Source organism: Hipposideros armiger, unplaced genomic scaffold, assembly GCF_001890085.2.
Source record: "Hipposideros armiger isolate ML-2016 unplaced genomic scaffold, ASM189008v1 scaffold_232, whole genome shotgun sequence".
Lineage (NCBI taxonomy): Eukaryota > Metazoa > Chordata > Mammalia > Chiroptera > Hipposideridae > Hipposideros > Hipposideros armiger.
In genome coordinates this window covers 1,835,295-1,861,337 of record NW_017731582.1, presented here as the reverse complement: position 1 = coordinate 1,861,337, position 26,043 = coordinate 1,835,295, and the positions used below count along the sequence as shown (strand labels likewise).

At 53.7% G+C, this 26,043-nt stretch overlaps 1 protein-coding gene across 1 annotated transcript in view; it reads left to right on the top strand.

Moving 5' to 3' along the window:
• Positions 1-26,043, top strand: part of PADI1 (peptidyl arginine deiminase 1) — a 36,011-nt gene that overhangs the window by 7,530 nt on the left and 2,438 nt on the right. The window contains exons 2-15 of the mRNA XM_019654924.1: positions 6,533-6,713; positions 7,874-7,946; positions 8,582-8,643; positions 9,899-10,016; positions 10,146-10,271; positions 12,332-12,504; positions 12,654-12,760; positions 13,787-13,910; positions 14,329-14,436; positions 15,816-15,967; positions 20,756-20,900; positions 21,704-21,797; positions 22,908-22,987; positions 23,758-23,883. Coding sequence (XP_019510469.1) covers positions 6,533-6,713; positions 7,874-7,946; positions 8,582-8,643; positions 9,899-10,016; positions 10,146-10,271; positions 12,332-12,504; positions 12,654-12,760; positions 13,787-13,910; positions 14,329-14,436; positions 15,816-15,967; positions 20,756-20,900; positions 21,704-21,797; positions 22,908-22,987; positions 23,758-23,883 — 1,669 coding nt within the window. The remainder of the gene's footprint in view (positions 1-6,532; positions 6,714-7,873; positions 7,947-8,581; positions 8,644-9,898; positions 10,017-10,145; positions 10,272-12,331; positions 12,505-12,653; positions 12,761-13,786; positions 13,911-14,328; positions 14,437-15,815; positions 15,968-20,755; positions 20,901-21,703; positions 21,798-22,907; positions 22,988-23,757; positions 23,884-26,043) is intronic.

Sequence of the window (26,043 nt, the reverse complement as noted above, 5' to 3'; positions counted from 1 at the left end):
TGACGAATGTGAGGTAGTGAGCTGTCTGTCACAGGATGCGTTCAAGCATGGAGTCCTGTGCCGTGCAGGGGGCTGAGCAGGAGGACGTTTGAGGCTCGTCTCTGAGCCAAGGCCTATGCAGATACTCCACAGTCACGTTGTCTTAGGGCAGGCAGAGGCCAGAGGCCATGGGTGCCATCCTCTTGGCCTGTACCCGACTCACGCCTGCAAGGTTCAGGTACGTTGATGGGGAGGCAGGGACATGGCTTTCCTGCCTTGGTGCCCTCTATCCTGCCTCAGGCCTCCCTTACTTGCTCTCAAGGAAGCATATGGAGGAATTTGTTCTACAAAATTTCAACATTTTCTTTCTTTTTTGTTTCTTTCCTACATCTTCTGGTCCCACCGGAGGCATGCTCAGGGCATGTCAGCCAGGATAGACAGTATACAACAGAAGACAAACTGGCTGTTTCCTCCGTTTTTGCCAGTTGAATGACCCTCGCAAGTTACTTAACCTCTCTGAGAAGATTTTTTCATTTGCTCAAAGAGGACAATAATACGTACCTGGGAGGGTTTTTGTGACGGGTACATGAGGTCACAGGTATCAAAAGTTGAGCATGTGCCTGGCTTGAATGTCGGTGCTTGAAAACATCACCCTGATAGGCCCCACCCTGATATTGCCTATGCAGCGTTCTATCCTTATGCCTTCGTATACCTTGCCTAGCAAGTGGACATGGCTGGGAATTACCTGTTGATTTGCAACTCCCCGTCCCACCCTCTTCGCCTCCTCTTATGAGATTCTCTAAGAACTGACTCCATTCTCCTTGCAGCATCTTTAACCTGGCACACCGGGTCTGCTCTGGCACGGGCGTGGGGATGTGGCAGGACGAGTCAGGCAGGACGCTGCTCTGGCTGGCACAGACGGACCGTGCAGGGGCCCCAAGGAGAATCTGACCCAGTGCTGTGGGGACAGAGGAAAGGACACAGGGTTCTCGCCCGAGTGGGCTGTGCTGTTGCGGGGAAGAGTAATAGGAACGGCGATGGAGGCACCTAACATTTGTTAAGTACCTACTGTGTGCCAAGCACTTTAAATAAATCAAATCATGGACTCCCCCAACAGTCCTAGGAAGTAGTTCTTTGGATTATATCCATGTTACTGAGGAGGAAAATCGGGGCTCAGAGCAGTTAGGTGACTGGATTTGAGGCCATGATCCACAGGAGCCCACAGCTGGCTCCACAGATGAGGTGGCATTTAAAGTAGGTCTTCAAGAATGCAAAAGATTGCCCGCTCCCACATTCCGCCCCCCCCCCCAGATGGAGGAAGAGCACTGAGGGGCAGAGGGCAAGGTGAGGGCACAGACTCATCAGCATAACACTGGAAATGATGATAAAGATAATAATGATGATTATAGATGATTACACCGCCAGGACATCTTGTCTCCTGTGTGGTAATTAATGACTGTAGTTCCTTTCATTTAAAGGGGTGCTTTCAAATCCATTACTTGGCCTGACTGAGTTTGGGGACATGCCAGGGCTGATTATGGGGGTTTGGTTGTGTCTGGGGGCTGCACCACAAGACTCCAGTAAAGCGAAGCAGCTGGGGAGGGTTGGGGGGCTCCTTCAGAGCAGCTCAGAGGGCTGGTGCAGCAAACCCCACTGCAGGGCACCCTGGGGCTTACCCCAAACTCCCACACATGCCTGTTCTACCTGTCCCCAAGATCAGCCCTTCATCTGTGGCCCCACCCACAGATCCAGGAGCCTGAGAGATGAGGAAAGGAAGTGTGAACACCAAAGCCCAGACAGCCAAGTGACTACCTGGCACAGTCTGCCAAGTGTGGGCACAGGCAGGAAACCACAGCCCCCTCCCTCACAGTCTGCGAAACTCCTGCTGGGGCGGCCTCAGCTCTCCCACCACTTTTTCACCCTGAGAGGCAGCACGAGGGCAGCGACCTGAATGGGGGTGATCGGGGCCTTGAAGGCAGTGGGGCCAGGACTTGGACAGGCCCCTCCCAGAGGGCAGGTGAGACCTGGCCCTCAGCACTGACCATTAGGTGTCTCCTGCAGGAAGCCACCTTTCCCCAAGGCCCGTCTTGTCCTTTCAGGGACTCACCTGGCACCTGCCGGGGAGAAAGAAGCAGAGGCCAGGATCCTAGCACCCCAGAGAGAGGTCAACTGGGGTGAGAGCTGCTGAGCAAGGTGTGGGGCAGGAAGGCAGGCCGGCTTGGGAGGTCCCTAGAGCCCCAGAGGAATTATACCGGTTCTTTTTTGCCTCTTCTTCCATCATCGTCATCATCATCATCACCGTCGTCGTTGTTACTATTACTGTTTTCTACCAAGACTTCAAATAGAGGGTTGTGTGGCTGGGGCTGTGACTTGGAAATGTCAATGTTTGAGGAAACCTGGGGATTGGCTCCCTGGAACTCCTCACCCCTCGAAAGAGCTGTGTCTGGCGGTGGCATTCCTGGGTGGGGAGGGACAGGGGTCTCCTACAAGATGGAAACCATTATGTCACCAGCTGGGTGCCCTGGGCTCGTGCCTACTTGCTCTCAGGATGTGCAGGGAAGAGCTCTGGGGCCAGGCAGATTGGAGCCCAATCCCAGGTCCGCCACCTCCTAGCTGGGTCATCCTACGAGAGCCAGCCCACATTTCTGGCTCGCCCTGTCCTCACCCAGAAAATAAGGGTTCATGGCATCCTGGTCCATGCCAGCCACTGAGCTGGGTGTGGAGATGCCAGTTGCATCAGAGAGAGGAAAACACAAAAAGTTGCTGCATTCTAGAGGGAGAAAGGGGAGAGCTGGGTGATAGAAAACATATCGAATCAACATAATATGTCAGGTGACAAGTGCCACGGGTTGAAAGGAAGCTGAGTCATGGGGTTAGGGAACGTGGGGCTCACAGCGTCATCCATGCCGCACTGCCTGAACAGAGCAGTCAGGGAAGACCTCTCTGAGAGGAAGTGAGGGTGTGGCACTGGGAATATCTGTGAGGAAAGAAGAAAACTGCAAATGCAAAGGGCCTAAGGCCATAGTGAGCTGGGCACGCTGGAGGGAGAGCAAGGAGCTGGTTCTGCAAGAGTGAGGGGTCGGGGGCCACGAGGTCAGGAGGCCAGCTTGGGGCAGACCACAGAAGCTCCGTGGAAAGGTCATGAGCAGAAGGGACATTGTGTGACTTTTGTTTTAAGAGGATCCTCCCGCTGCTGTATTGAGAGCAGACGGTGGGCACCAGGAGAGGAAGCAAGTTATCAGCCTATTCTAAAAATCCACATGGACCAGAGCGTTAGGCATGGAGGAGGTGAGAGTGTCATCTTCTGGAGACGTGGCGAAGGTGTGCCGAGGGGCTGGATGTGAGTGAGAGGGAAGGAGAGAAGGCCAAGGTGAGTCCTAAGGTGGAGCGGCTGTGGACTATCTGGGGCAGGAGGCCTGGACGGGGCAGGAGTAAGGAAGTAGGAGTTCGGTTTGGGACACATTACATTTAAAGTGCCTGTTAGACACCCAAGGGAGATGTTACAGAGACAGTTAGCAAGCATAGTCTGGAGATGGGCGAATGGGAGTTCTGAGCATATCGACGTGGCAAGTGGACCTCGCCGAGAGGCGTCATCAACAGAGAGAAGAGAACTGAGCATGGAGTCCTGGGGCCCGGGGGGCTGGAGCCAGCTGAACACACACTCGCAAGTGCCCAGTGAGGGACCCTGTCCATCACTGAGTAAGCCTATTCCAATTACACATTCCAGAATCGGGGTAAGAAAAACACAGGATGGGTTTGGGGACCCATTGGACCCACTGTGAGACGGACCTGAGCTAAACCCACTGACGGCCTGACCACCATAAGTCTCTACTGTGTCTGGTGGGCCACAGCGACGTTGGAGGTCTCCTGACATTATTGTCGGTTCACAGCCAGCGTCCAGTAAACCTAGAAAAGTCTGATTATTTCCTTTCCCCACGCACAGTCCCCCGGTGCAAAGGCTGTAAGCCCCTTTGGGGAAGCCTGGGAGACAGGTGAAGAGTATGAGGTTTGAGCAGTGTACCAGGCTCCCCTTACCCCAAGGGGACCTGATTGTCCATTTTTAAGAAAGTTTACGAGCCTGTTGTCAAACACAGTCATCATTTAAAATTAAACTACGTACACTTACGATTAAATACATTATTTTAAAAACAAAGGTAATAAATACTCACAATGCGTCACTTATTAGTGTACTGCATCCTACCATTAGTCTTTGCTCCGGAGGTCACTTACCTCCGTGTGGTAGAAACGTTACACATGGGGCGCTACTGTGGATCTCTTCGCAACTCTGAGTTCAGTGACTTGAAATTGGCCATCGTGGGAGTGTTTACACCATGGAAGAGGTGGGTTTCTATGGCAACTAATTACATAGTGATGAAGGTCATGAAAGGTGGGAGGATGGATTCCTGAAGGTATAACGGTTCATGGGGATGGTGAGGCCATGAGTGTGGGGTCAGGGAAGTGAGTCTGGCCTGAGCAACCTGTGGGGCTCAGGGGCCCCTTCCTACCCCAGCCTCATCTGTAGAAGGAGGGGAATAGTAACTGTCTTGTGGGGCTGTGGTGAGCATCACAGAGCGAGGCGCTGAGTAGGACTGGGATTGCTGTATGTCACCATTGTCAATGGAGGCAATTTTGTGGGGACAGAGTGACCATGGTGGTAGGGAAATGTGTCTGGTTTCTCTAGGGAGTTTAATGTTTGGGTGGGTAGGTTCTCAGGGGTCCAGGAAAGGATGGAGGCCGGAGGATATATCAAAGGACCCCTCTGGCCCTGGCATCTTTACAGTCAGATGGGCATTTGTAAGTAGACTTGATCTGGGGTGGTGACCTCGAGGCTGATGCTTCTGCCCTGGCAGGTGGCAGTGGGGAGCCCTGGCATGTAGGGAGGGAGAAACAGCGATGTGTGGTTTCCGCATCTGACTTCCTTTCTAGGCTGTGAGCTCCGCATGGCCCAGGGCCTCATGGAACCCTGGGACTTAGCACAGTGCTCAGGATGGAGAGGCGGATGTTTATTGAGGGGATGAAGGGCACAATGCACCCACAGAGGCCCTGCTGGCTTAGCTCCTGGTGCCTGTAGCCCAAGTTTGCACAGTGACCCCTCCTCTATGGCTCAGGAAGGCTGTCCCTGCATGCTGTGGCTGGGGGCAGCTGGTGGTATGAGGAATGGTGTGGAGGCCCAGAAGATGAGTGCCCCAGGCTGGGGCCTGGCAGACTGAGGGCTTCTTGACCCCCATTTCTGGAGCCCAGAGCTCTGGGTACCAGCTGGATATGCTCTACGAGGTGGTCGGGGAGAAGCTGCACTGAGTTCTGGCACTAGGCAAGCCCTGTACAGCTGAGTACAGATGGGCCTGAATCACCCTGCAGACTTGGGGAAACTGAGTCCATTCATTCATTTAACAAGGGTTTATGAGCACCGACTATGTGCCAGACACCATCACAGGTGCTGGGGACACAGCAGCGAGCAAAACAGACAAAACTCCCAGACCTTGGGGAGCTGACCTTCTAGCAGGAGAGATGGACAATAAACAACAGCACAATTAAGAATCAGAGCAGAATAACAGGGATCGGGAGAGTGGGGGAGAAGGCGGGGCAAGGTGCAGCATTAAATGGAGTGATGGGGGCGCTCACTGAGAAGGTGACAGTTAAGCCAAGCCCTGAAGAAGGTAACGGAGTGAGACTTGTGGTCATCTAGGGAAAGAGCATTCTATGCAGAGGCAACAGCCAGTGCAAAGGCCCTGAGGCAGGACAGCCTGGCAGCTTCATGGAAGAGCAAGGTCAGAGTGGGAGAGGGAGAGTATAGTAGGGAGGAGGAAGTCATGAAGGTGGCAGGGGCAGATCAAGAGGGACCTTGTTGCCACTGCGGGGACTTTGACGAGTGTGACAGGAACCACTTCTTCTGAGCAAAACAGAACCACGCAATCTGGCGTGTGCTGTGTGCGGAACAGACTAGAAGGGGCTCGGTAGCCTAGGAGACCAGTGAGGAGGCTGCTCAGAAATCCAGGGGGGCAGGGATGGCAGTGGAGGTGGTAAGAGGTGGTCGGCCAAGTGATTTCCTGTTGGATTAGAGAACTTGGAAGCATGAAAGCGGGAAGCCTTGGGGTGAAGTGGGGTTGCCCAGAGGTTTGCTACCTCTGATCTATGGAGTCTTGGAGGTGCTGTTGGAGTAGAGGGTGAAACGTCTTGGCTCAGCCCCATCCCCAGCTCCCTTTGGTCTGTCTTATGTCCCAGTTCCACGGGAGGCCTGCTGAAAGGGCTCTGCCACCCAAAACAAAGCTCAGCACCATTGCTATGCTCCATCCCCTGATTTTACAGATGGGGAGACTGAGGCCAGTGGGTGATGTGCCCAGGTGGGTCACATGGGGGTCAGTGGAGAGCTCGGATGGAGCCCAGGCTACCTGGGGCCCAGCCAGGCCTGTCTCCTGGCCAGTGGCTCTCTCCCCACTGCTCCCCAGCCCAGCTGTTGGGGGTGCTGTTGGTGTGGCCTGCCTATCTCAGCCACTATCCCATTGTGGCCTCTCTCCTGAGACTCGGACCCTTTCCCCTTTCCTTTCTCTGCCAGCAACGTGCCCAGGGGCGCTGAGACCTTTGGGGTCTCTGGGAGGTCTGGGGTAGAGATCTCCGTGGTCTATGACCCAGCACGAGTGACAGAGCCCGCAGGCAAGGCCCGCTGGCCCCTGAACGCCAAAGTGGAGGTGATCATATCTGTGGACACAGCTAGTAAGAACTTCAACGATCTCAAGGTAAGAGACCCCTCCCCATTGTAAGGGGCTGCATCTCCCCACCCCCACCCAAGGTAAGAGGCCCCGTCAGCATACCCCCATTCATGTATCACCTCACTCAATCAAAGCCCACAAGGCTTTTGACACCTGCATCTCCACAACACACCCTGATACCACTCCATAGACACCTCAAATACGTAAGCATTACATATATATGCAAATGAATTCTCCTATAAAAACAGCCTGCCTATTCACCCCTCAGATTCACAAACACCCCCACATTAATCCTGCATTCAACCTAACACAGACGCCCAAACAAGCCCCCTACTGTCATGTAGGCAGGACTCCATAGCAACACCTGTGCACACACGTGCATGCAGACGCAGGTACCTATCTGGGTGTGCATGTGTCCCCCACACCTAAGCAATAAAGGAGGCTCCTCCTGCATAGATGACACCTCCCTCACTCACCCCCAGCCACCCACCACACACACAGCGACCCACTGATTGCACAGGGACAAAGCAGGGACTGTGAAGCCTTTGAGAGCAGAGACCCTGGAGCCTGCTGTGGGCTCAGATCCTGCCTCCTCCGCTTACAGGCCACGTGCCTGCAGGCAGGGCCCTGAGTGACCTCACTGCGAACGGGCTCTGTCTACCGGGACCACCCTGAGGGATTGTGGAGACGGCCTGGGAAGAGCCCTGGGCATGGGTTCTGGACCACGGGAAAAGCTCATGGCCACTGGATGTTATCACGGGGTGGGGGTCATTGTTCCCACTTTATAGGCGAAGAAACAAAGGCCTGGAGAGATTGAGGAACTGGCTGAGTCCATGGCGACAGCTGCCCCTCCCCTCATTCTCTCTCTCTGACATGCCCGTGGATTCCCGAGGGTCCAGCAGCTCCCTCCGGGATCTGCCCCCACCCCGTTCAGCCCTTTGTTCTTCAGCCCCATCCTAGGAGCCAGGGAGGCACCCATGACCTCTCTAGCCGGACAAGGCAGCTCGGAATCCAAGCCGGGAGCCTGTGAGACGTGGGCCTTGAACCTCGGGGACGACCTGGGGGCCCCATGCCTGCCCTGCCTCTAAGCAGGGCTGTTGGGAGGTGTTGGTCACCCCCACCGCCCCAGCCACCACCATCTCTGAAGGGGCGGCTGTGCTGGCTTAGGGCTGACCTTGTCCCCACAGGTGACAGTCTCCTACTTCAGGCGGCATGAGGACAATGCCCTGGGCCACAGCGTGCTCTATCTCACTGGCGTTGGTACGTACCACCTGCCTGCCTCTCTGTACTTCCCCTCACCCCCTCCGTATTGGCTGTTGAGGGTCTTAGAGGAGCACTGAATGCAAGCCCATGGCCAGCTCCCTCCACCATCAAGGCGTGTGACTTCTTCAGGGGACTTGTGTTCACTCTAGAACCTCAGGGACAGAGACCTAGCAATACCTAGAGTCACAGGAATCTAGAAATTGCTCTGTGTCAACAGATAGACACACAATGGGCCTCCTTGGTCCAGAGTCCCACCTGGTGCACCCAGTGGAACTCCAAGATCTAGCACTAAACCTTGGACAGTCCTGTGTCCCGAGCCTCAATCCCGGGCAGCTGGCTCTGAAAACTATGGAACCAGAACCCAGAGCCTCTGGCCTAAACCTCCACTGCCAGAATCAGGGCCACCAAGAGCTAGCAATTCAGCACACGTAGATGAGCAAGAAATTCAAGACCTGAAGACTCGGGTCCCTCTGATACCCAGCACCATGCGGGGCTGTCACAAGGGCCTCCCAGAACAGGACTTTCTGGTTCTCATGGGCTTGGGGAGGGGGTAAAGCTTTCTCCGACCTGAATAATATGTGTGTGAAGATGGGACTGGTGAGCCCCTCATGCCCCTTTCCATCCCTTTCCAGACATCTCCCTCGATGTTGACATAAACCGCAAGGGCCAGGTGAAGAGGAACCGAGGTGACAAGGTAAGACTCCCTGGCTACCCCAAGACAGCAGGGTTGACCGGCTAACCTGGGGATGGTCCTGGGGTGAGGTGGACCTTTTCTCCAGAAGAGTGATGGATTCCTAGGGTCTGTGGTATCTAACAGTGTAGGGAACCCACCTGGGGACTGCCAAATTGGCACAAGGGGGTGTTAACTTACACTATGTGATGGACATGCTGTGTGACTCCTGGAAAACTGCTTACCCTCTCTGGGTCTCTCTTATGCCACCTCAGAAGTGGGACTGGTTCTTTTGCTTGATACCTTTTCTATTTCCTGGGCTGTATTTGAAACATAGTAGGTGCTTCATAAAAAGTTGTTGAATGACTGAATGAAGGCAAGGAGAAGACAAGTAGTGGAGTCTGGGTAGACAGCCCCAGTTAGACCCTGAAAAGCGAGGAAGAGGATGGGGTGGGCTCAAGGCATTACCCCACAGGAAGTATCTGGAAGCTATCTTGGGAGGGTAGAAGATGTAGTTTACAGGGAAAGACCCCAGAGAGGAATCCCGGATCACAAGGCTTTGTGGACAAGATGGGGCAGGGATGCCATGGATGGCTGTGCAGGTTGTGCACTGCACAAAGTTGCTTGGGAAAGGTGGTGAGTGAGACTTATAATACAAATCACATCTTGGTCCCTGGCCCAGGGTAGCCCTGTATGGTCCCCCAGACCTTAGTTTGAATCCCATCTATGTGACTTGGGGCTCACTTCCCAGAGCCTCCTTTCCCTCTTCTGTGAAATGGGAACGTGAGCTCTGCCTTGTGGGGACTGGTGGGAATAAAGTAGAGGCACGTCAGGAAGAGCTTTGATCACACAGGCAGGGATCCAGCCATCTTTTCCGCCTCAGCTGGACCTCCCTGCAGGGACTGCAGAACTGTGGGTGGACAGGTCCCAGGAGAGTGGTGGGATGAGGAGGTGGGATGGGACAGGATTCTCTAGTCCCATCAAGGTAAGGGTGAGCAGGTTGGCGAAGGCCATTTCTCCCTTCCTTCTCCAGTGTGATGGCTAGGTGGGGCTGCTGTGTATGGTAGTGCAGGCTGTTCACTGCACAAGGGTGGAGTGGCTCTGCGTCTAGAGACCTGGATCTCAGTCCCCAAATCTATGAGCCTTCTTTAAATCTTTAAGCAAACCCAGGATACAAAAGTCTCCAAGCTAACAAAGCGGCCAGCTTTAGCCACATCCAGAACCCCGTCCCAGAGCCCCTTGGGTCCCACTGACTCCAAGGCCTCCTGTTTTGCCACAGAAAACCTGGCGCTGGGGCCCTGAGGGCTATGGGGCTATCCTGCTGGTGAATTGTGACCGCGATAGTCTCAGGTCCAGGCAGCGTGACCTCGCTAACAGCCACCTGATGTCACTGGATGGTGAGTGACAGAAGGGGCATTTGGCGTTGCCCAGGGTGATGGTGTGGGGTGGTAAAGCATCAGGGGGAGGGGAGGGGAGCCTGTTACTGGGGTGGGGGAAGGTTGTCTCAAGAATGCCACTGTCTTCAGACCTGAAGGACATGTCCCCAATGGTGCTGACCTGCGATGGCCCCGACAAGCTCTTTGACAGCCACAAGCTGGTCTTGAACGTGCCGTTTTCTGATTCTAAAAGAGTAGGGGTCTTCTGCGCTCGGGGTGAGTGGACTGGTGGGGATTCTTCCCACCCTGACCCATCCTCTGCTTCCCAAAATCTAGCTTCTCTTGTCTACATCCCTCCCTTCTTTCCATCACTTTTTGTAACTCTCACTACAACTTACAAACAGACGTTCCATCAGGACACAAGATATTACCCAAGAAGGAGGTTTGATAGCTAGTTTCATTTTACAGAGAGGAAAACTGAGGCTCAGATGCATGAATTCACTGCCTTAAGGTCCCACAACAGTTTGGGGTGGAGCAGGTCCCTCGAGAGCCAAAGCCCCTTCTCTTTCCACTGCCCCGTCTGTTTCCCTCTTTCCTCCGGTCACTCAGCGCGGAATGAGCCCGCAGTGCCCGACAAGCACGGTCCAGGCAGGGTGAGGTAAGGGCAGGAACTAGCAAAGCTGAGCCCCAGGCCTGCCCTCAGAGCTCGGCTCTTCTGCCAGAGATTTCATTAATCAAAGAAAATACCAACCCTTAATCCTGAGGTGCCTTTACTCATTTTTATAAATAGCAAGAGGCCTCTCCTGCCTCTTCCTTCTTCCTCTTTACGCTCTTCTGTTCACATTGACCCAGAACTTGTTGTTCTGGCTAAATGAACCTGGCAGGAAGCAGAATGTTCCTTTGAATGTGTCAGAGGTGGGAGTTCAGGCAGAGGCCGGCTTGAAAACACTTACCATGACATCAGAACACAAGTAAAGTCCCAGTGAGTGAACTGACAACCTTTTCTTGCTGTGACTAAGAACATGCCAGGGTGGAATTTCCCTCCAACCCTCCCAGGAGGAGAAAAGGGGACAGGGAAGAACTAATGCCTTTTTTAACTCAATTTTACTTTTATTCAATTTTTTTTTCTTTTCTTTTCTTTTTTTTTTTTAAGATTTTTATTGGGGAATTGGGGGATGGGAACAGCACTGGGGAATTGGGGGAAGAGGAACAGACAAGTTGCTGTCCTTTCGTTCTTCAGTCTAGTTGTGGAGGACGTTGCTTCACTGGCCCAAGTTGGCGCCATCATTGCGCTCTTCCCGGGCGAGGCAGATCAGTCGCCGGCTTCTGAACAGCTGCTCACTGCGGCTGCTGGCCGCTCACGCTGGCTGCTGACTATATACAGTAGCCCATGGCAACCCACTGCAGTAGGAGCTGCAGCCTACGCTGTCTCCAGAGACTCACGGCAGCCCAGCTCCAGGTTGAGCTGTTGTTCAGCATCTTAGCTGTAGAGGGCAGTGTCACTGGCCCTCATATGTGGGATCCGAACCGGGGCCCTCTGGCATCCCAAGCCAGTTCTTAACCAAGGTGCCACTTGGCCGGTCCCCAATTTTTTTTTTCAATTGAGGTGAAAGTTGCATCACATAAATGTCACCATTTCAAAGTGAACAATTCAGGGGGATTTAGTACATTCTCAATGTTATGCAATCACCACCTCTTTCTGGTTCCAAGACATTTTCATCACCACCCCTTCCCTACCCCCCATAAGACCCTGTACTCATTAGCAGTCACTCTCCATTGGCCCTCCCACCCCCACCCCACCCCACAGCCCCTGGTAACCCCTCATCTGCTTCCTGTCTCTATGGATTTGCTTATTCTGGGCATTTCATGTAAATGGAATCATGCAATAAGAGGCCTTTTGTGTTTGGCTCCTCTCACTGAGCATAATGCTGTCAAGGTTCATCCATGTTGTAGCAGGTGTCAGTCCTTCATTCCTTTTTGTGGATGAACAGTATTCCACTGGATGGATATACCACATTTTATTTATCCAGTCATCAGTTGAGGGCCGTTTTCACCTTTTGTGCCAGCGGCCTTTATCTTTTTATCTGGTTTAAAGCTTATACTGACCTCATGAGAAATGTTAGCCCATTTCACAGATGAGGAACTGAGTGAGGCTCAGAGAGGTTGAGTCATTGAGCCAAGGTCACACAGCTTGTGTGTGTGGCAGAACTGAAGAGGAGCCCAAGCAGATCTTACACATAAGTGGCTGTGGCCCTGGTTTCCTCTCCTCCTGCCCTCACAGCCCCATGCCCCCTGTTCCAGCACTGGCTTCCCAGTGCTGACTCTGGTTCCCACAGGTGGGAATTCCCTCTCAGACTACAAGCAGGTGCTGGGGCCCCAGCACCTGTCCTACAAGGTTGAGCGGCAGTCAGGGGAGCGGAACATCAGATTCTACGTGGAGGGGCTCACCTTCCCTGATGCTGATTTCTTGGGACTGGTCTCTCTCAGTGTCAGCCTGGTGGACGTGGGGGTATGTATGGCTTTGGGGGTTGGGATAGGGGCTGAGGGGCTTGGGAGACCAGTTTGGAGGCTCCAGGGCTGGGCAGGCTGGGCGCCACGGGGTCTTAAGGCCTGATGGGGCTCCCTGCAGGGCCCACTGAGTCCTCATTCCCCCCCCAGAACCTGCCAGAAGAGGTGACCCTCTTTACAGACACTGTGGCCTTCCGCATGTCCCCCTGGATCATGACCCCCAACACCCAGCGCCCCCTGGAGCTGTATGTGTGCAGGTGAGGCCTAACCCCACACCCCCTGCAGCTCTCCCACCATCAGGAACAGAATGCTGTTCTGGGGTTGGCCCCTCACTCAGGCTGGATGGATTCATGGAGGGCACCCACGGATGGGTACAAGCTGGGGACAGGACAGGAACAGGCGGGGTCCAGTCTGCCAGCCCCACCTGCCTTGAGCAGCTAAGACTCTGGCTGAGGTCACTGACTTTACCTCCAGTGCACTGCCCCTATCCTGTCCCGCCTGCAGCAGCCCCAGAACATTTGGGGTTTAGTCCAGGCAGTGGGACCAGGCCCTGTTCAGGCTGCAGGAGACCTATCTCGCTGTGGTGTGGGTGTGCTTCTGGGCCTGCAGAGAACATGACAACCCAGCCTCCAGGATCCATCCCAGGTCCCTGGTCCTTCTGCCATCGCTCAGAATCCCTGTCAGGCCTCTTGATGGCCGGGTGAGCCTCGATTGGCAAGGCCACTCCAGGCCCCTGCATCACAGGTCAGACCAGTGGAAAGAGTCACAGTTGACTTGGAACATCAGTCAAAAGGTGGGGAAAGGGTATGGCCAAACAGGTTTGCTCTGCTTACCTGGGTCCAGGTGTGTACAGGTGTTCAGAGGGAATTCTTTCTTTCCCTTTGCTCACTAACCCCACCCTGACGACTTTGTTTAGGTCAATTGTGTGGAGCAGGAGTAGATGGGCTACCTGCCCCCTCACGACCACCTTAACTAGTAAGATCCAGGTCCCCTCTTCCATGGCCCTGCCGGCCTCGGAGCTCCGCCTCTGGGCTCCGCAGCCCTGGGCTCACCCCTCACCTTGTACCTACCATCTGATGTGATCTGGGGACATTATCCATCTCTGTCATTAGCCCATGAGCCTGTCTAGGGCAGGGACTGTGTCTGAACCCCTGCATCCTGCGGCCACACAGGGTTTAGCACAAACTGGATCAAGGCCATCCTATCCATCCCCTACCTCCCCGCCCTCAGGCCAAGGCCACAGTTAGAGGTCGTTATGACTGTCTCCCACCTGTGCTTTCCAGCGTGGTAGACTCTAATGGCTCAAATGAGAAATTTCTGAGGGACATATCTGACCTGGCATTGAAAACCAACTGCAAGCTGGTCATCTGCCCTTGGGTTGAAAATCGAAATGACCGCTGGATACAGGTGGGTGCAAAAGCAGACCCTGGGAGAGAGTGGGGGCGGCCAGGGACCCCGTCCTTCACTGGCTTTGGGAAAGGGGGCCTGCACAGGTTCCTAATGGCCTCGGTCTTTCTAGAGAAGCCAGGCTGCCTGGGTGCCAGGACCGGGGGTGTGGGGGGGCATGCAGCTTATAGGACCACTTCCCCGCTGTTGGCATCATTTGTCTATCCTGCTCCCCTCCAAATGCCCTCGTCCCAGACAGGGTCCTGTCCTGGTCGGGTCCCCAAGGAACCTCATCTCCATTCCTGCCCCTGCCCACTGTTCTCCCCAGGTCTTGGGGAGGATCTGCTGCCCCACCCTGCCCCAGGCCTGGGGGGGCTCATCCTGTTTTGAAAAACCATGCCCGAGGAAGTCACTGTGGCCTTTTCCTCTCTCCTCCCAGGACGAGATAGAATTTGGCTACGTGGAGGCCCCTCACAAATACTTCCCAGTGGTCTTTGACTCCCCCCGAGACAGAGGCCTGAAGGACTTTCCCTATAAGAAGATCCTGGTATGCGGCAAAGAGCAGAGTGGGGAACCCTTGGTGACTCCTCCTCTAGGACCCCCAATCGGTTTTGCTTGGTCCTGGTCCTTTTGGAGGCAAGAGGACACCGGCGGTGGGCTCTGGCAAATGGGGAGTCAGTGGGAACTTTGGGCAAATGTGCAAATGACATGCAAATTGCCCCTGTTTTGGGAGGGGTTGGCCAGCAAAGTCCTCCTTGGGTACCCTTCTCCCCCAAGGGGGAGCCAACAAAAGAGTCAGCCATGGAGAAACCAAACTGCCTTTTGGGGGGATGCACTCTTAGTGAGCCCTCAAGAGTCTTGATTTTATGAGCCAGGGCCTCTCTTCAAGTAACAAAGGTTTTCGGAACACCTACTATGTGCCAAGCACTATGCTGCCTCCTCCACATAAGAATAGGTCTAGTAACCGCATACTGAGTTCCGGACACTTTTCCAACTTTATAAGATTACTTATTTAATCCACAGGCCACACCTAAAGTCCTTCTTTACTGAGGCTCAGAGAGGTTAAGTAACTAGTCCAAGGCCACACAGCTAATTAGTGCTGGCACCAAGATGCAAAACTGGAGAGGATGCCTCCATAGCCTCTGAGCTTAATTGCTAGGCTAAACTAGGCTAGTCCGGAAGCTCATGGCCTCTGCCTGTTTACGGGCCTCCACTCCCCCACTACCTGGATAACCCCAGTGCCCAGGTAGGGGCTGTTATGGGAAAGTCGGGAGCTCCCAAACACAGAGTAGGGGCATTCACCCCAGCCTGGCAGGGTCAGGGACATAACCCAGACCCAGCGGAGGTGACAACGAACCCTGCAGGGTGAGTGTGCCAACCAGAGCTTGACTTTGCCAGGGCATTTTCCACTGATTTTCGCTTTTGTCTTTATCATTGCCGTCCTTCTATTTTCTTAGGGTTTAATTTGCCGTTTTTTTCCTAGCTGTTAACGGAAGCTAAGAGCTTTCAATCTTTTCTCCTCCTAACATATGTGTTTAGAGCTACGGCAGTTCCCTAGGACACAGCTTCACCAGCACTGCACAGGTTTTCATGCACTGTGCTTTCATTACCTTTCACTTCAAAATATGGTCTAATTTCCACTTTGATTATTTTTGTGACCCATTGGTCCTTGACAAGTGTGTTGACTAATTTCCAAACGTTTGGGGGTTTTCTGGTTCTTGTTCTGTTATTGGCTTAGACTCTAATAGCACCATGCTCAGAGAACGGCAGGGGGCAGGAGTGGATCTGTGAAAAGTAGGTAAGGGTTGTTTTTAAGGAAGTGGGAGTCCCCCAGGATTCCCCCTTTACCCCCCCCACCCCAAGAGCTGTCTCTTCCTGTTCCAACTGACCCTTCCTTCAAGGGTGGTCTTGCTGCTCCTCCCCCAGGGTCCTGACTTTGGATACGTAACCCGGGAAATCCCATTCGCTGGTGCCTCCGGCCTCGACTCCTTCGGCAACCTGGACGTCAGCCCACCCGTGACAGTGGGCGGCAAGCAGTACCCCCTGGGCCGGGTCCTCATCGGCAGCAGCTTTCCCAAGTGAGACGCTAGGGCGGGAGGGTGGCGGAAGGCACAGGGGCCCAACTCCAGCGCCCACCTTCCACCTCCCTCACCTCGAACACAGGTGTCCAGCCCGAAAAGTGGTCTTAACTTCCTGCATGGAATCCTAGAATCGGAGACTCGAAGACCTAGAATCTTCGATGGGAAAGGTCACAGACGCTTAGGAGAGTACTAGGGCCTACGGCCTTATTGGCCCTGTGTACTATTTTATGAGCTTCGTCACCAACATTAGATACATATATATCAGGAGGCCTCACATAAAAAACCAGATTTCTGGCTTTCGAAAAATCAGAAAAGATTGGGAGGAGAGGTACAGCCTGATGCAGAGGCAGGAGATGGACTTGCTGACCTCTCCCAGTAGGAGATCTAGGTAGCTGCTGTCCTAGCAACAGCTTGAAAGCGTCCAGAGGTCACCACAGGCTGTAGGTGAGCGAGGGGCTGGTCAGGATACAAGGCAGGAGGGCCTGGGACCTCTAGGCAGTCATTCGACTTCAGGGAGGGACCTGGAAGGAAGGAGCCCAGGCTTTGGAATCAGATAGACTTGCATTTGAGTCTGGACTCTGTCAGTCATGTGGTTTGGGGTACATCACCTAACCAGTGCTTACCACCATGCCTGGCACAGAGTAGGTACTTGATTAATTTATTATTTATTGCATGCCTACTATGTGCCAGGCACTGTTGACGGTACTAGGGATTTATCAGTGGAGAAAACAGATACATGATTAAATGAACAAATTATTTTATACTTCATACTTCAGTTCCTTCATCTGTAAAAATGGGCCTGTTAAGAATCCCTATCTTGGCTATATATCTGGCATTATAGGGGATAAAGGATTTACATCAGGTGTTGTTTAGCTGGCCCCCCAGCAGTGTGTCTGCCTTGAAGCAGGTTGGAATGCTCGGACAAAAGTGACTGACCACCTATGTGCCACAAACGTAACGCTTTACCCAAGTTTCCTCATTTAATTCTTACAACACCCTCATGAAGTTGGGAGGATTGTTACCCCATTTTACAGATGAGGAAGTTGAGGCTCAGAAAAATGAAGTGAATGCACTCACGTATGCATTCCTCTGCCAAGTCAATAAATATTTATTGAGATTTCCCATTTGCCAGGTCTGGGCCCCAGTGCTGGGGATAAAATGAATATTCTAGAAGCTCTCAGGCTCACAGAAAAGACCCCAGATAGGAAGGTGTGGGGTCTCCAGTGCAGCTGTGCCCCTACTCCATTAGCCATTGGATTGAAACCTAGGAACAAAGCTCTCAGTAGACAGATGGGGCCCTGAAGCTCGGAGAGACACAACTACTGCCTGAGACCACACAGCAAGTTAGTGGTGTAGTCAGAATCTGGGTCTCCTTTGTGGGGCACAAACTAAAATGTAACACTCAGGCTGCTGCCCTATGTTCCTGTCTTGGCTTCTGACCTTAGCAGTTAACAAAACAGACAATCTACATACATTCTAGCAGGGAGGAACAGACAATAAGCAAACATCATAAATAAGTAAATAATCTTGCATGTTAGATAAAGAAAGCTTTGGTGAGAAGTTGACATTTAAACAAAGCCTGGAAGGAAAAGAGGGGGGTTTAAAATGTGGCTATTTGGGAGAGAATGTGCAAGGGAGTGGAAACAGCCAGTGCAAAGGCCCTGAGGCAGGCGTGTGCTGGAGACATTAGAAGAACAGCAAGGAGGCCTGTGGGGCTGGAGCAGAGTGAGCAACCAGGCTTGGTGAGAAAAGGGGCAGAGTTAGGGGTGAGGTCAGAGAGCTTGGGAGAGCAGAGTTCAGATCATAACCTGGACCTGTGATTTGTACATATATCATAGAGTTATCATGAGGACTAAACAAGATAATTAGTGTGAGGAGCCTCAGACAGGCACACACCAGGTGCTCAACAAATGCTCTGTTCATTCTCTATCTTGGGCTCTCCAAGCTCTCCTCCCACATGTAACACACTCTTTTAGCAATGCTGCCTCCTGGTGGTGGCTTTTATGTACTCCAGAGAGCAGGTCTGATGCCTCTCAGGGCTGGAGTTACCTGGTCCATGCTCCGGCCTCCAGGCAGAGATTGGCAGCGTTCCCAGGAGGGACTCTACCCTTTCCCCAACCTTATATGTTTCTGATTCCTACCACTTTCTGCTCATGAACAATTTCTGAAGTCTAACTCATCTCTACCAACTCACTGTTTTTTAAGAAGTCTTTTAAAATTGCCAGCACTGTATTAAAATAACAGCAATACAAGAAAAAATTTCCCATGATCCTATCCCAAAAATCAAAGCAGTGTTGTCACGTGTCACTGCTTGTGTGGTCTTCCTTCTAGTCTTTGTCTACGACATATTCAAGTTCTACAGGCCATGGGCTACCACACAGCTGTTCAAAAGCATTAATATCATTCACAAATATTTTTTGAGCACCTATTATATAAGAGGATACAGCTGTGGACAGAGACAAAAATCCCAGCCCTTGTGGAGTTTACATTCTAGTGGGATGCCAGGCAGTAAGCGGGGCACAGACAGGAAAGCCATCAGCAGTGCCCAGGGCTGCCAATGAGAGGGCAGCGTCTCCCCAAGGTGACTGGGTGATTTGTACTCACCATCAAACTGGGCTGTCTCTTTTTTCTCTTGGAACAGTTTGAGTCAAACACTGGGGCTAGCCAGGAGCAGCTGGAAGCCCTGGCACAGAGGAAGGGAGAATGGTTCAGTGCACAGGTTCCCTTACATGCAGGAGACCCCAAACTCAGGAGGGGCCTGACATTCTCCCTGCCTGGAGGCCCTTCCCGACTTTGTCCACCAGGAAACTCAGCCTCCCCTCTCAGGCTGCTTGCTCCCTGAGGGCTGTGCCCTCCCTGGCCACCTCTGCAAGGCGGTGAAGCCACCTCCTCCTGCCTGAGCCCACTGTCTGGGTTTGAATAGCAAGTGTGCCAAATAGTATTATATGTTGCAGAGAAAAATAAAGCTGGGAAAGGGGGACTGTTACAATTTTCAAAGTTCTCCTAGAGAAAGAAGGTGACACGTCAGTTAAACTTGAAAAAAGTGAGGGAGTAAGCCCTGGGGATACGGGGAGTGGGTAACAGTTCCTGATAGAAGGAACAGCACATGCAAAGACCCTGAGGCAGGAGTGTACCTGGTATGTTCAAGGGACAGCAGGAGGCCAGCGTGGCTGGAACTGAGCAAATGAAGAGGGGAGTCGCAGGAGGGGTTGGTTTGTCGGGATTGGTGGGTCCATTCAGGTCATTGTGAGGACTTCTGCAGTGAGTGAGACGGAAGGGACATGATCTGAAATGTTTAAAAGCCTCCCTCTGGTTAGACTGTGAGGGAGCAAGGGTGAAAGCAGAGAGATTTGGGGGAGGGCAGCCACTTAGTGAGGGAGGTATCACTGGCCAGGTGGTGGTAGAAGAGAAGCTGGGGAAGGGCTGGACTGTTTAAGGTAGAACCACCAGGCTGGATGTGAGCTGGGGAGTTCATCCGTCTGTTTTTTTTTTTGTCGGGGAGTACTGTGTTTTTCCAGGACCCATCAGCTCCAAGCTGAGTAGTCCCTTCACTCATAGTTGTGGAGGGCGCAACTCAGTGGCCCATGTGGGGATCGAACCGGCAACCTTGGTGTTATGAGCACTGCGCTCTAACCAACTGAGCTAACTGGCCGCCCCATCATCCATCTGTTCTTAAACCAGACAAGCAAGAACAAGAAATGTGATCCCTTTTTTGTAAAAGATTTTTTTTTTAAAGATTTTTATTGGGGAATTGGGGGATGGGAACAGCAATGGGGAATTGGGGGAAGGGGAACAGACAAGTTGCTGTCCTTTTGTTCTTCAGTCTAGTTGTGGAGGACGTTGCTTCACTGGCCCAAGTTGGCACCATCATTGCGCTCTTCCTGGGTGAGGCAGATCAGTCGCCGGCTTCTGGACGGCCACTCACTGCGGCTGCTGGCCGCTCATGCTGGCTGCTGGCTACATACGGCAGCCCATGGCAACCCACTGCAGCAGGGGCTGCAGCCTACGTCTTCCATGGCAGCCCAGCTCCAGGTTGAGCTGTTGTTCAGCATCTTAGCTGTGGAGGGCAGTGTCACTGGCCCTCATATGTGGGATCCGATCCGAACCGGGGCCCTCTGGCGTCCCAAGCCAGCTCTTAACCAACGCGCCACTCGGCCGGCCCCTAAAAGATTTTTTAAAAAAATCCCTATACAGATATAGGTGTGTGTGTGTGTGTGTGTGTGTGTGTGTGTGTGTGTGTTATGTGTGCCAGGGAAAGGTGGGCTGTGCCCAAAGTATAATATATTGTTCTAACTTTGGACAAGCCGCCCCCGTAAACTTCGTAGGCCTCAGCTGCCTCGTCTGTGAAATGGGAACGCGGCCCCTGCCTGGGGCAGCTTCAGAGCTCCTGCACACACAGACAGCTTTGTGCAATGTCTCCTCCCACGGCTCTGGGACTCCAGATCCTGCTCCCCTGGCCCCTGTTCTGGGCCACCCCAGTCTCCACTTCCTCCTCTCTCTCTCTCTCTCTCTCTCTGCTAATAAAGGGAGGTTTGAAAATGCCAGGATCTCATTCCAGGAACTACTGGGGATTAGACAGTCAATGTTGATTGACCACAAAATGACTGGGCAGTGGTTCTCTTGTACATGAATCAGCTGAGATGTTTGTCAAAATGCAGATTCCATATGCTCAGATGTGCCACATTCTCAAAGACTCTGAGATGTGGAGGACATCAGAGTCCTGAATCTGACCCCCACACCCACAGGTCACCACAGGTGACACTGGCTCTCTCCCTCCCTGGCCAGGTCAGGTGGGCGGCGAATGGCTAAGGTGGTGCGCGACTTCCTGAAGGCGCAGCAGGTACAGGAGCCCCTGGAGCTGTACTCTGATTGGCTCTCTGTGGGCCACGTGGATGAGTTCCTGAGCTTTGTGCCCACCTCCGACCAAAAGGTGCGTTCACTCTCCTCCTTCTTGAGTCACCTCTGACCTTGCCTGACCTGATGGGATGGGACAGGGAAAAACTACTTGGAACCAGCTCAACACCTGTATCCATAGTGAGGTCAGAGTCAGGGCGCCCTCGGGGCCATGCGGTTGGTGTTCATCATTGAGGGCTTCCTGGAGAAGGTCAGAGCTCAGGTCAGGAGTGTACTCACATGCTCACTACTCACACACTCATTTTCACACTTACTGGGTGTCTGCTCTTATCCAAACTCCTTGGCCAAGACCCAGAAATGACATTGGTGATAACTGGTAACATTTACTGAGCACCTATTATGTGTCCATGTTTTAATTCATTTCCCCATGAGGTGGATACTATTATCATTGCCCCCATTTTATAGATGAGGAAACTGAGGCTCAGAAGGGCAATTAACTGGTAGGGTAAGATTCAAACCCAGACAGTGGGCTCTGGGCCAACATGTTCACCACTCATCTCCACCGCCTTGCAGAGGTGGGCAGGGAGGGCACAGCCCTCAGGGAGCAAGCAGCCTGGGAGGGGAGGCTGCGTTTCCTGGTGGACAAAGTGGGGCAGGGCCTCCAGGCAGGGAGAAGGTCATAGACAAAGGCCTGGAGGATGGAACCAGATGGACATCGGGGGATTGCTGATAGTTCTTTGTGGCTGGTGGGTGGGAGTAAGGGGGAGAGGGAGTCCCATGCGTGGTGTGGCCTCTGAAGTCAGGCGTCTCCTGAGTTTGGGGTCTCCTGCCTGTAGGGGGACGCTGTGCATTGAGCCGTTCTCCCTCCCTCTGTGCCAGGGCTTCCGACTGCTCCTGGCGAGCCCCAGTGTTTGCCTCAAACTGTTCCAAGAGAAGAAAGAGCAGGGCTATGGGGAGGCGGCCCAGTTTGACGGTGAGTGCAAATGACCTGGTCGCCCCACGGGGACGCTGCCCTCTCGTCGCTAGCCCTGGGCACTGCTGATGCCTTTCTTGACTGTGCCCCTGTTACAGGATTTTTGTCTGCAGATCTCTGAGCTCAGAGTCCGAATCACCAATTCTCCTGGCTCCCTCACAAGAGAGCTGGGGTTAAGGCCCTCACTCCCTCCCTTGGGGCCTGGGAAGGGCAGCCTGTGGGTTGCCCCAGGCACGTGCAAGGGGATAACCTCCTCCATACAGGGGGCAGTTCCTGGCCGCACTCCAGGAGAGAAAAGGAACAGGAAGCAAGGAGCACTCTGGCATGCCAGTCGCGCTGGGCACTTTCACTCTTTGGATCTCCCACCCCTCCCTCCTTATCCCTTTCCACAAAGGAGGAAGCTGAGACTCAGAGAGAACTGGCTTGCCCAGGGCTATGCTACGGGAAGCAGCAGGGCTAGGGGCTCAAGCAGGCAGGGGTGAGAACCAGGTGGGCGGTCAGGGCTGCTCTGTGGACCCTCCTCTGGGGATTGACAGACCCCCCCCCCTCCAAGGGCTTGGTTGGCCCCATGAGCACCACCCCCTTCCCCACCACAGACCTCAGTGCTCTCACCTGAGGAACGGAGCATTGGAAGGGATTTGGAGCAAGCTGGGGCCTGGATAGACCTGGGTTCAAATCCTGGTCTTACCACTTGCTCGCTGTGCGATCACGGGTGTGTTAGGACTCTCTCAGTGCCTCAGTTTCCTCTTCTCTGAATTGGGGGTGGTAATTAATAATCCCACCTAGCATTGTTTAAAGGTTAATAATAAATTCAGTAGGAAGCCCAGAACATGGTGGGTGTTCAATAATAGTAGCTATACTGTAATTATTAGGCCCTGAGCCCAGGACTCCCTTCCTAAGGAACCTGTGATCCTTTTCCAGTGTTTACTCATAACCAGAGCCTAGTCCCATCAGAGTATCCAGTCTCTGGCTTTCTGCTTCCTAGCTAGCTTCCCACCCTGGCACTGAGGTGGGAGGAGAATACTGGCCTAGATCATGCAGCCCGAGGCCCGAGGTAGCCCCAGGCATTACTCCCTGAGCTTCTGTACTATCTTTTTTTCTCTCTTGCAGGGTTGGAACATCAGGTAAAGAGAAGCATTAATGACATGCTGGCGGACCGAAGCCTCCAGAGTGACAGTCGCTATGTACAGGTGAGGGGCAGGCCTACTGCCTGCTCTCGGGGGTTCCTCACCTTCCAGAGAGAACTGCAGGGATAGGGGTGCCGGGTTCAGCCCCAGGCCTCGGACTGTCCTGGAGGCTGCTGAAAGCTGTGGATACAGTAGGGCCTCTGCCCTTGGGAACCCACAGTCTGAGGGACGAGACATAGCCATGCCAGTCTAATAAAGGAGGTCTTTCTCTGCTCTGAGGAACTGATGGGTTTCTGTGAAGCAAAACTGAGTTCTCACCCGAGAAATCTGCTGAGATGAGAGAGATGTGGAGAAATGGGGCCCTGAGGTGGGTGGGCTCAAGGAGATCTGGAGAGGGGACTGGGCAGAGTGGGGTCTCAGGAAGGGGCGGGGCTGATGCCGGTCACGTGCCTGGTACAGGGCCTGGAGCAGAGTCCACGCTCAGTGAATGGGAGGAGGCCCCTTGCTTCTCCCCAACGGTGCCAGCTTTCTCCTAAACTGCTGAGATGGGCTAGAACATAAGCATGCAGAGGCTGGGACAGTGTGGCGTAAGGGGCAAGGACTTTTGGAACCAGAAACTGCCTGGGTCCAAACCTCGGCTCTGCCACTTCCTAGCCCTGTGCCCTTGAGCAGGTCACTTGAGCCTCAGTTTCCCTGTCTGGGCTAGCAATGGCACAAAGATCAAAGGAGCTAAAGGGTGCAGAGGGCGCTGCTCAGGGCCCGGCATACCGTAGGCACTCAGATCCTCATTGGCTTTCTGGGGGCACTGGGCTGCCCCTCCCCTCCTCCCCCAGAAATGCATCGACTGGAACAGGGAGGTGCTGAAGAAGGAACTGGGCCTGACGGAGCGGGACATCGTGGACATCCCCCAGCTCTTCTTTCTGAGGGACTCCTATGCAGAGGCCTTCTTCCCCGACATGGTGAGAGTGTGGAGGAAGCACGGGTCAGGATGGGTCATTTCCTGTCGCTGGGGCCTGGCAGGGTCCTGGTGGGCTTCCTGAGAACCTCTCCAGAGGACGTTTGCTTTTTGTGCAGGTACAGAACATCTCAATCATGGGCATTTTGATTACCACAACGAGGGGGTTGTTCTTGGCATCCAGCGGGTAGAGGTCAGCGATGATGCTAAACATCCTACAGCGTACACAGGAGCCCCCACAACTAAGAGCTTTTATTTCCCAAGTGGAAAAAGGAAGCACGGTTTGGTTCCAAATGTTGTGGACTCCCATTTCTGGGCCTCAGATGCCTGCTCTGCTCCCCAATGGGGTGGGGCAGGCAGCGGCTCCCTCCCTGGCTGTCATTAACTCAGGCAGCTGACAAGCAGGTGAGCAGATAGTGAGCTCACCAGCGGCCCCTGGGAGGGGCCTGAGTGATGCTATCGGCACAGTCCTGGCCAAAGTGCCCATTAACCCCTTGGGAAAGGATGTCTGGGTGTTGGCAGCTGAGAGGGGGGTGCCTCAGGATGGGAGACCTTCCCACTTTAGCCTGGGGCCTTTAACTCAATCCCTGTCATGGGACAAGCCAAAAGTTGGGACTGAATGCTAGGGTCCACATGCTGATTGGAGGCAGGTGAGTGGGGGGTGGAGCCTCCCCACCAGGACTTGCATTATTCCTGACCCCTCACGGGGGTCCCTGCAGAGACTCTAAGGCAGGGCTTCTCAACCTCTGGGTCTATCGCCATTTGGGGCTGGATGCGTCCTTTGTCATGGGGAGCAGTCCTGTGCATCTTAGGATGTTGCAGCATCCTCACCTCCTACCCACCAGGTGCCAGCAGCACCCCCTTTTTGCGACAACCAAAAATGCCCTTCAAGGTAAAATTGGCCTTGGTTGAGAACCGCTGTTCTAAGGCAGTGCTGTTAGAACTTTCTGGAGTGATGGAAATGTTCTATATCTGCTCAATATGACATGGGAGTCACCAAGCCACGTGTGGCCACTGAGCACTTGAAATGTGACTGGTGTGGTTGAGGAACAAAATTTTACTTTAATTTCAACAGCCACATGTAGCTAAATGGCTACTATATTAGGTAGCGAAGCTCTGAGGGGTGACCTGGCCCTGGTTCTGGCCGAGGGGTGGGGGGAAGGCCTGGGCCAGAGCCCATGACCTTAGTCAGCCCTCCTTGGGCTGTGGCCTTGCCCCCACTTGCTGGAAGTTCCCTCCCCAAACACACGCCTCTGTGGGAATCTCCCAGCTTCAGTCCAGGCCCTGCTAAAAGATACTAGTATGTCCTCACTGGAAGGGCCCTTAGGAGATGCTCAGTTCACCTCCTCATTTGTCACATGGGGAAACTGAGGCCCTTGGAGGAGTGTGGTTGACTTGCCTGAGGTCCCCCCGTGAGCAGTGGGCCCCCCTCCAGTCTCCTGAGCCTTCATCCAGGAGGAAGCCCCCCCTGGGCTGGCTCTGGTCCTAAACTCACCTCCTGGCTCCTCTCCCTGTGTGCCCCACTCCCACCCTAGCATGTTCTGGCCCATTAGTGGGCAACTAGGTAGCTCAGGGCCCAGGCCTGGGGACTGATCCCACCGGACCCTCCGGCTTCATGTTGGTCCCAGCCTGCATGGCCCTGCAGGGCAGACTTGAGGGTGAGGAGTTGGGGCATGGAGAATGTGAGGGCACAGAGCCCAGGACAGCCTACCGCACACCCAGATGACCCAGCACCACCCCCCAGGCAGTGGGTTCAGAGCGTCCCCTTTGACCACCAAGGGCAGCTCCTCTGGCCATCAGGCTAGAGCTGAGCTTTTCTCTTAGAAACCTCTGCACTCTGTACTGGGGACACTTCCCTTCCCTAGCGTTAGGCAGGTCCCCCAACCAGGGAAGCAGAGGTGCCACCAGAGATAAACCCAGGTGTCCCCCACCCAAGGGATCCCAGCCCAATGACCCAATTCCTCAGCCCCCCAGCCCGCACCCTTCTACCCCCACCTCCCCTCCCTAGGCAGCCACAGTGCTACATTCTGACAGAGGATAAAGAGCACGGGTTTGGGCAAGTCAGACTCAAACCAAATTTTAGTCCCCCTTCTCTAACTGTGTGGCCTTGATCATGCCACTTAACCTGTCCAAGCCAGAGCCTCAGAGAGAGGCTGTGAGGTTT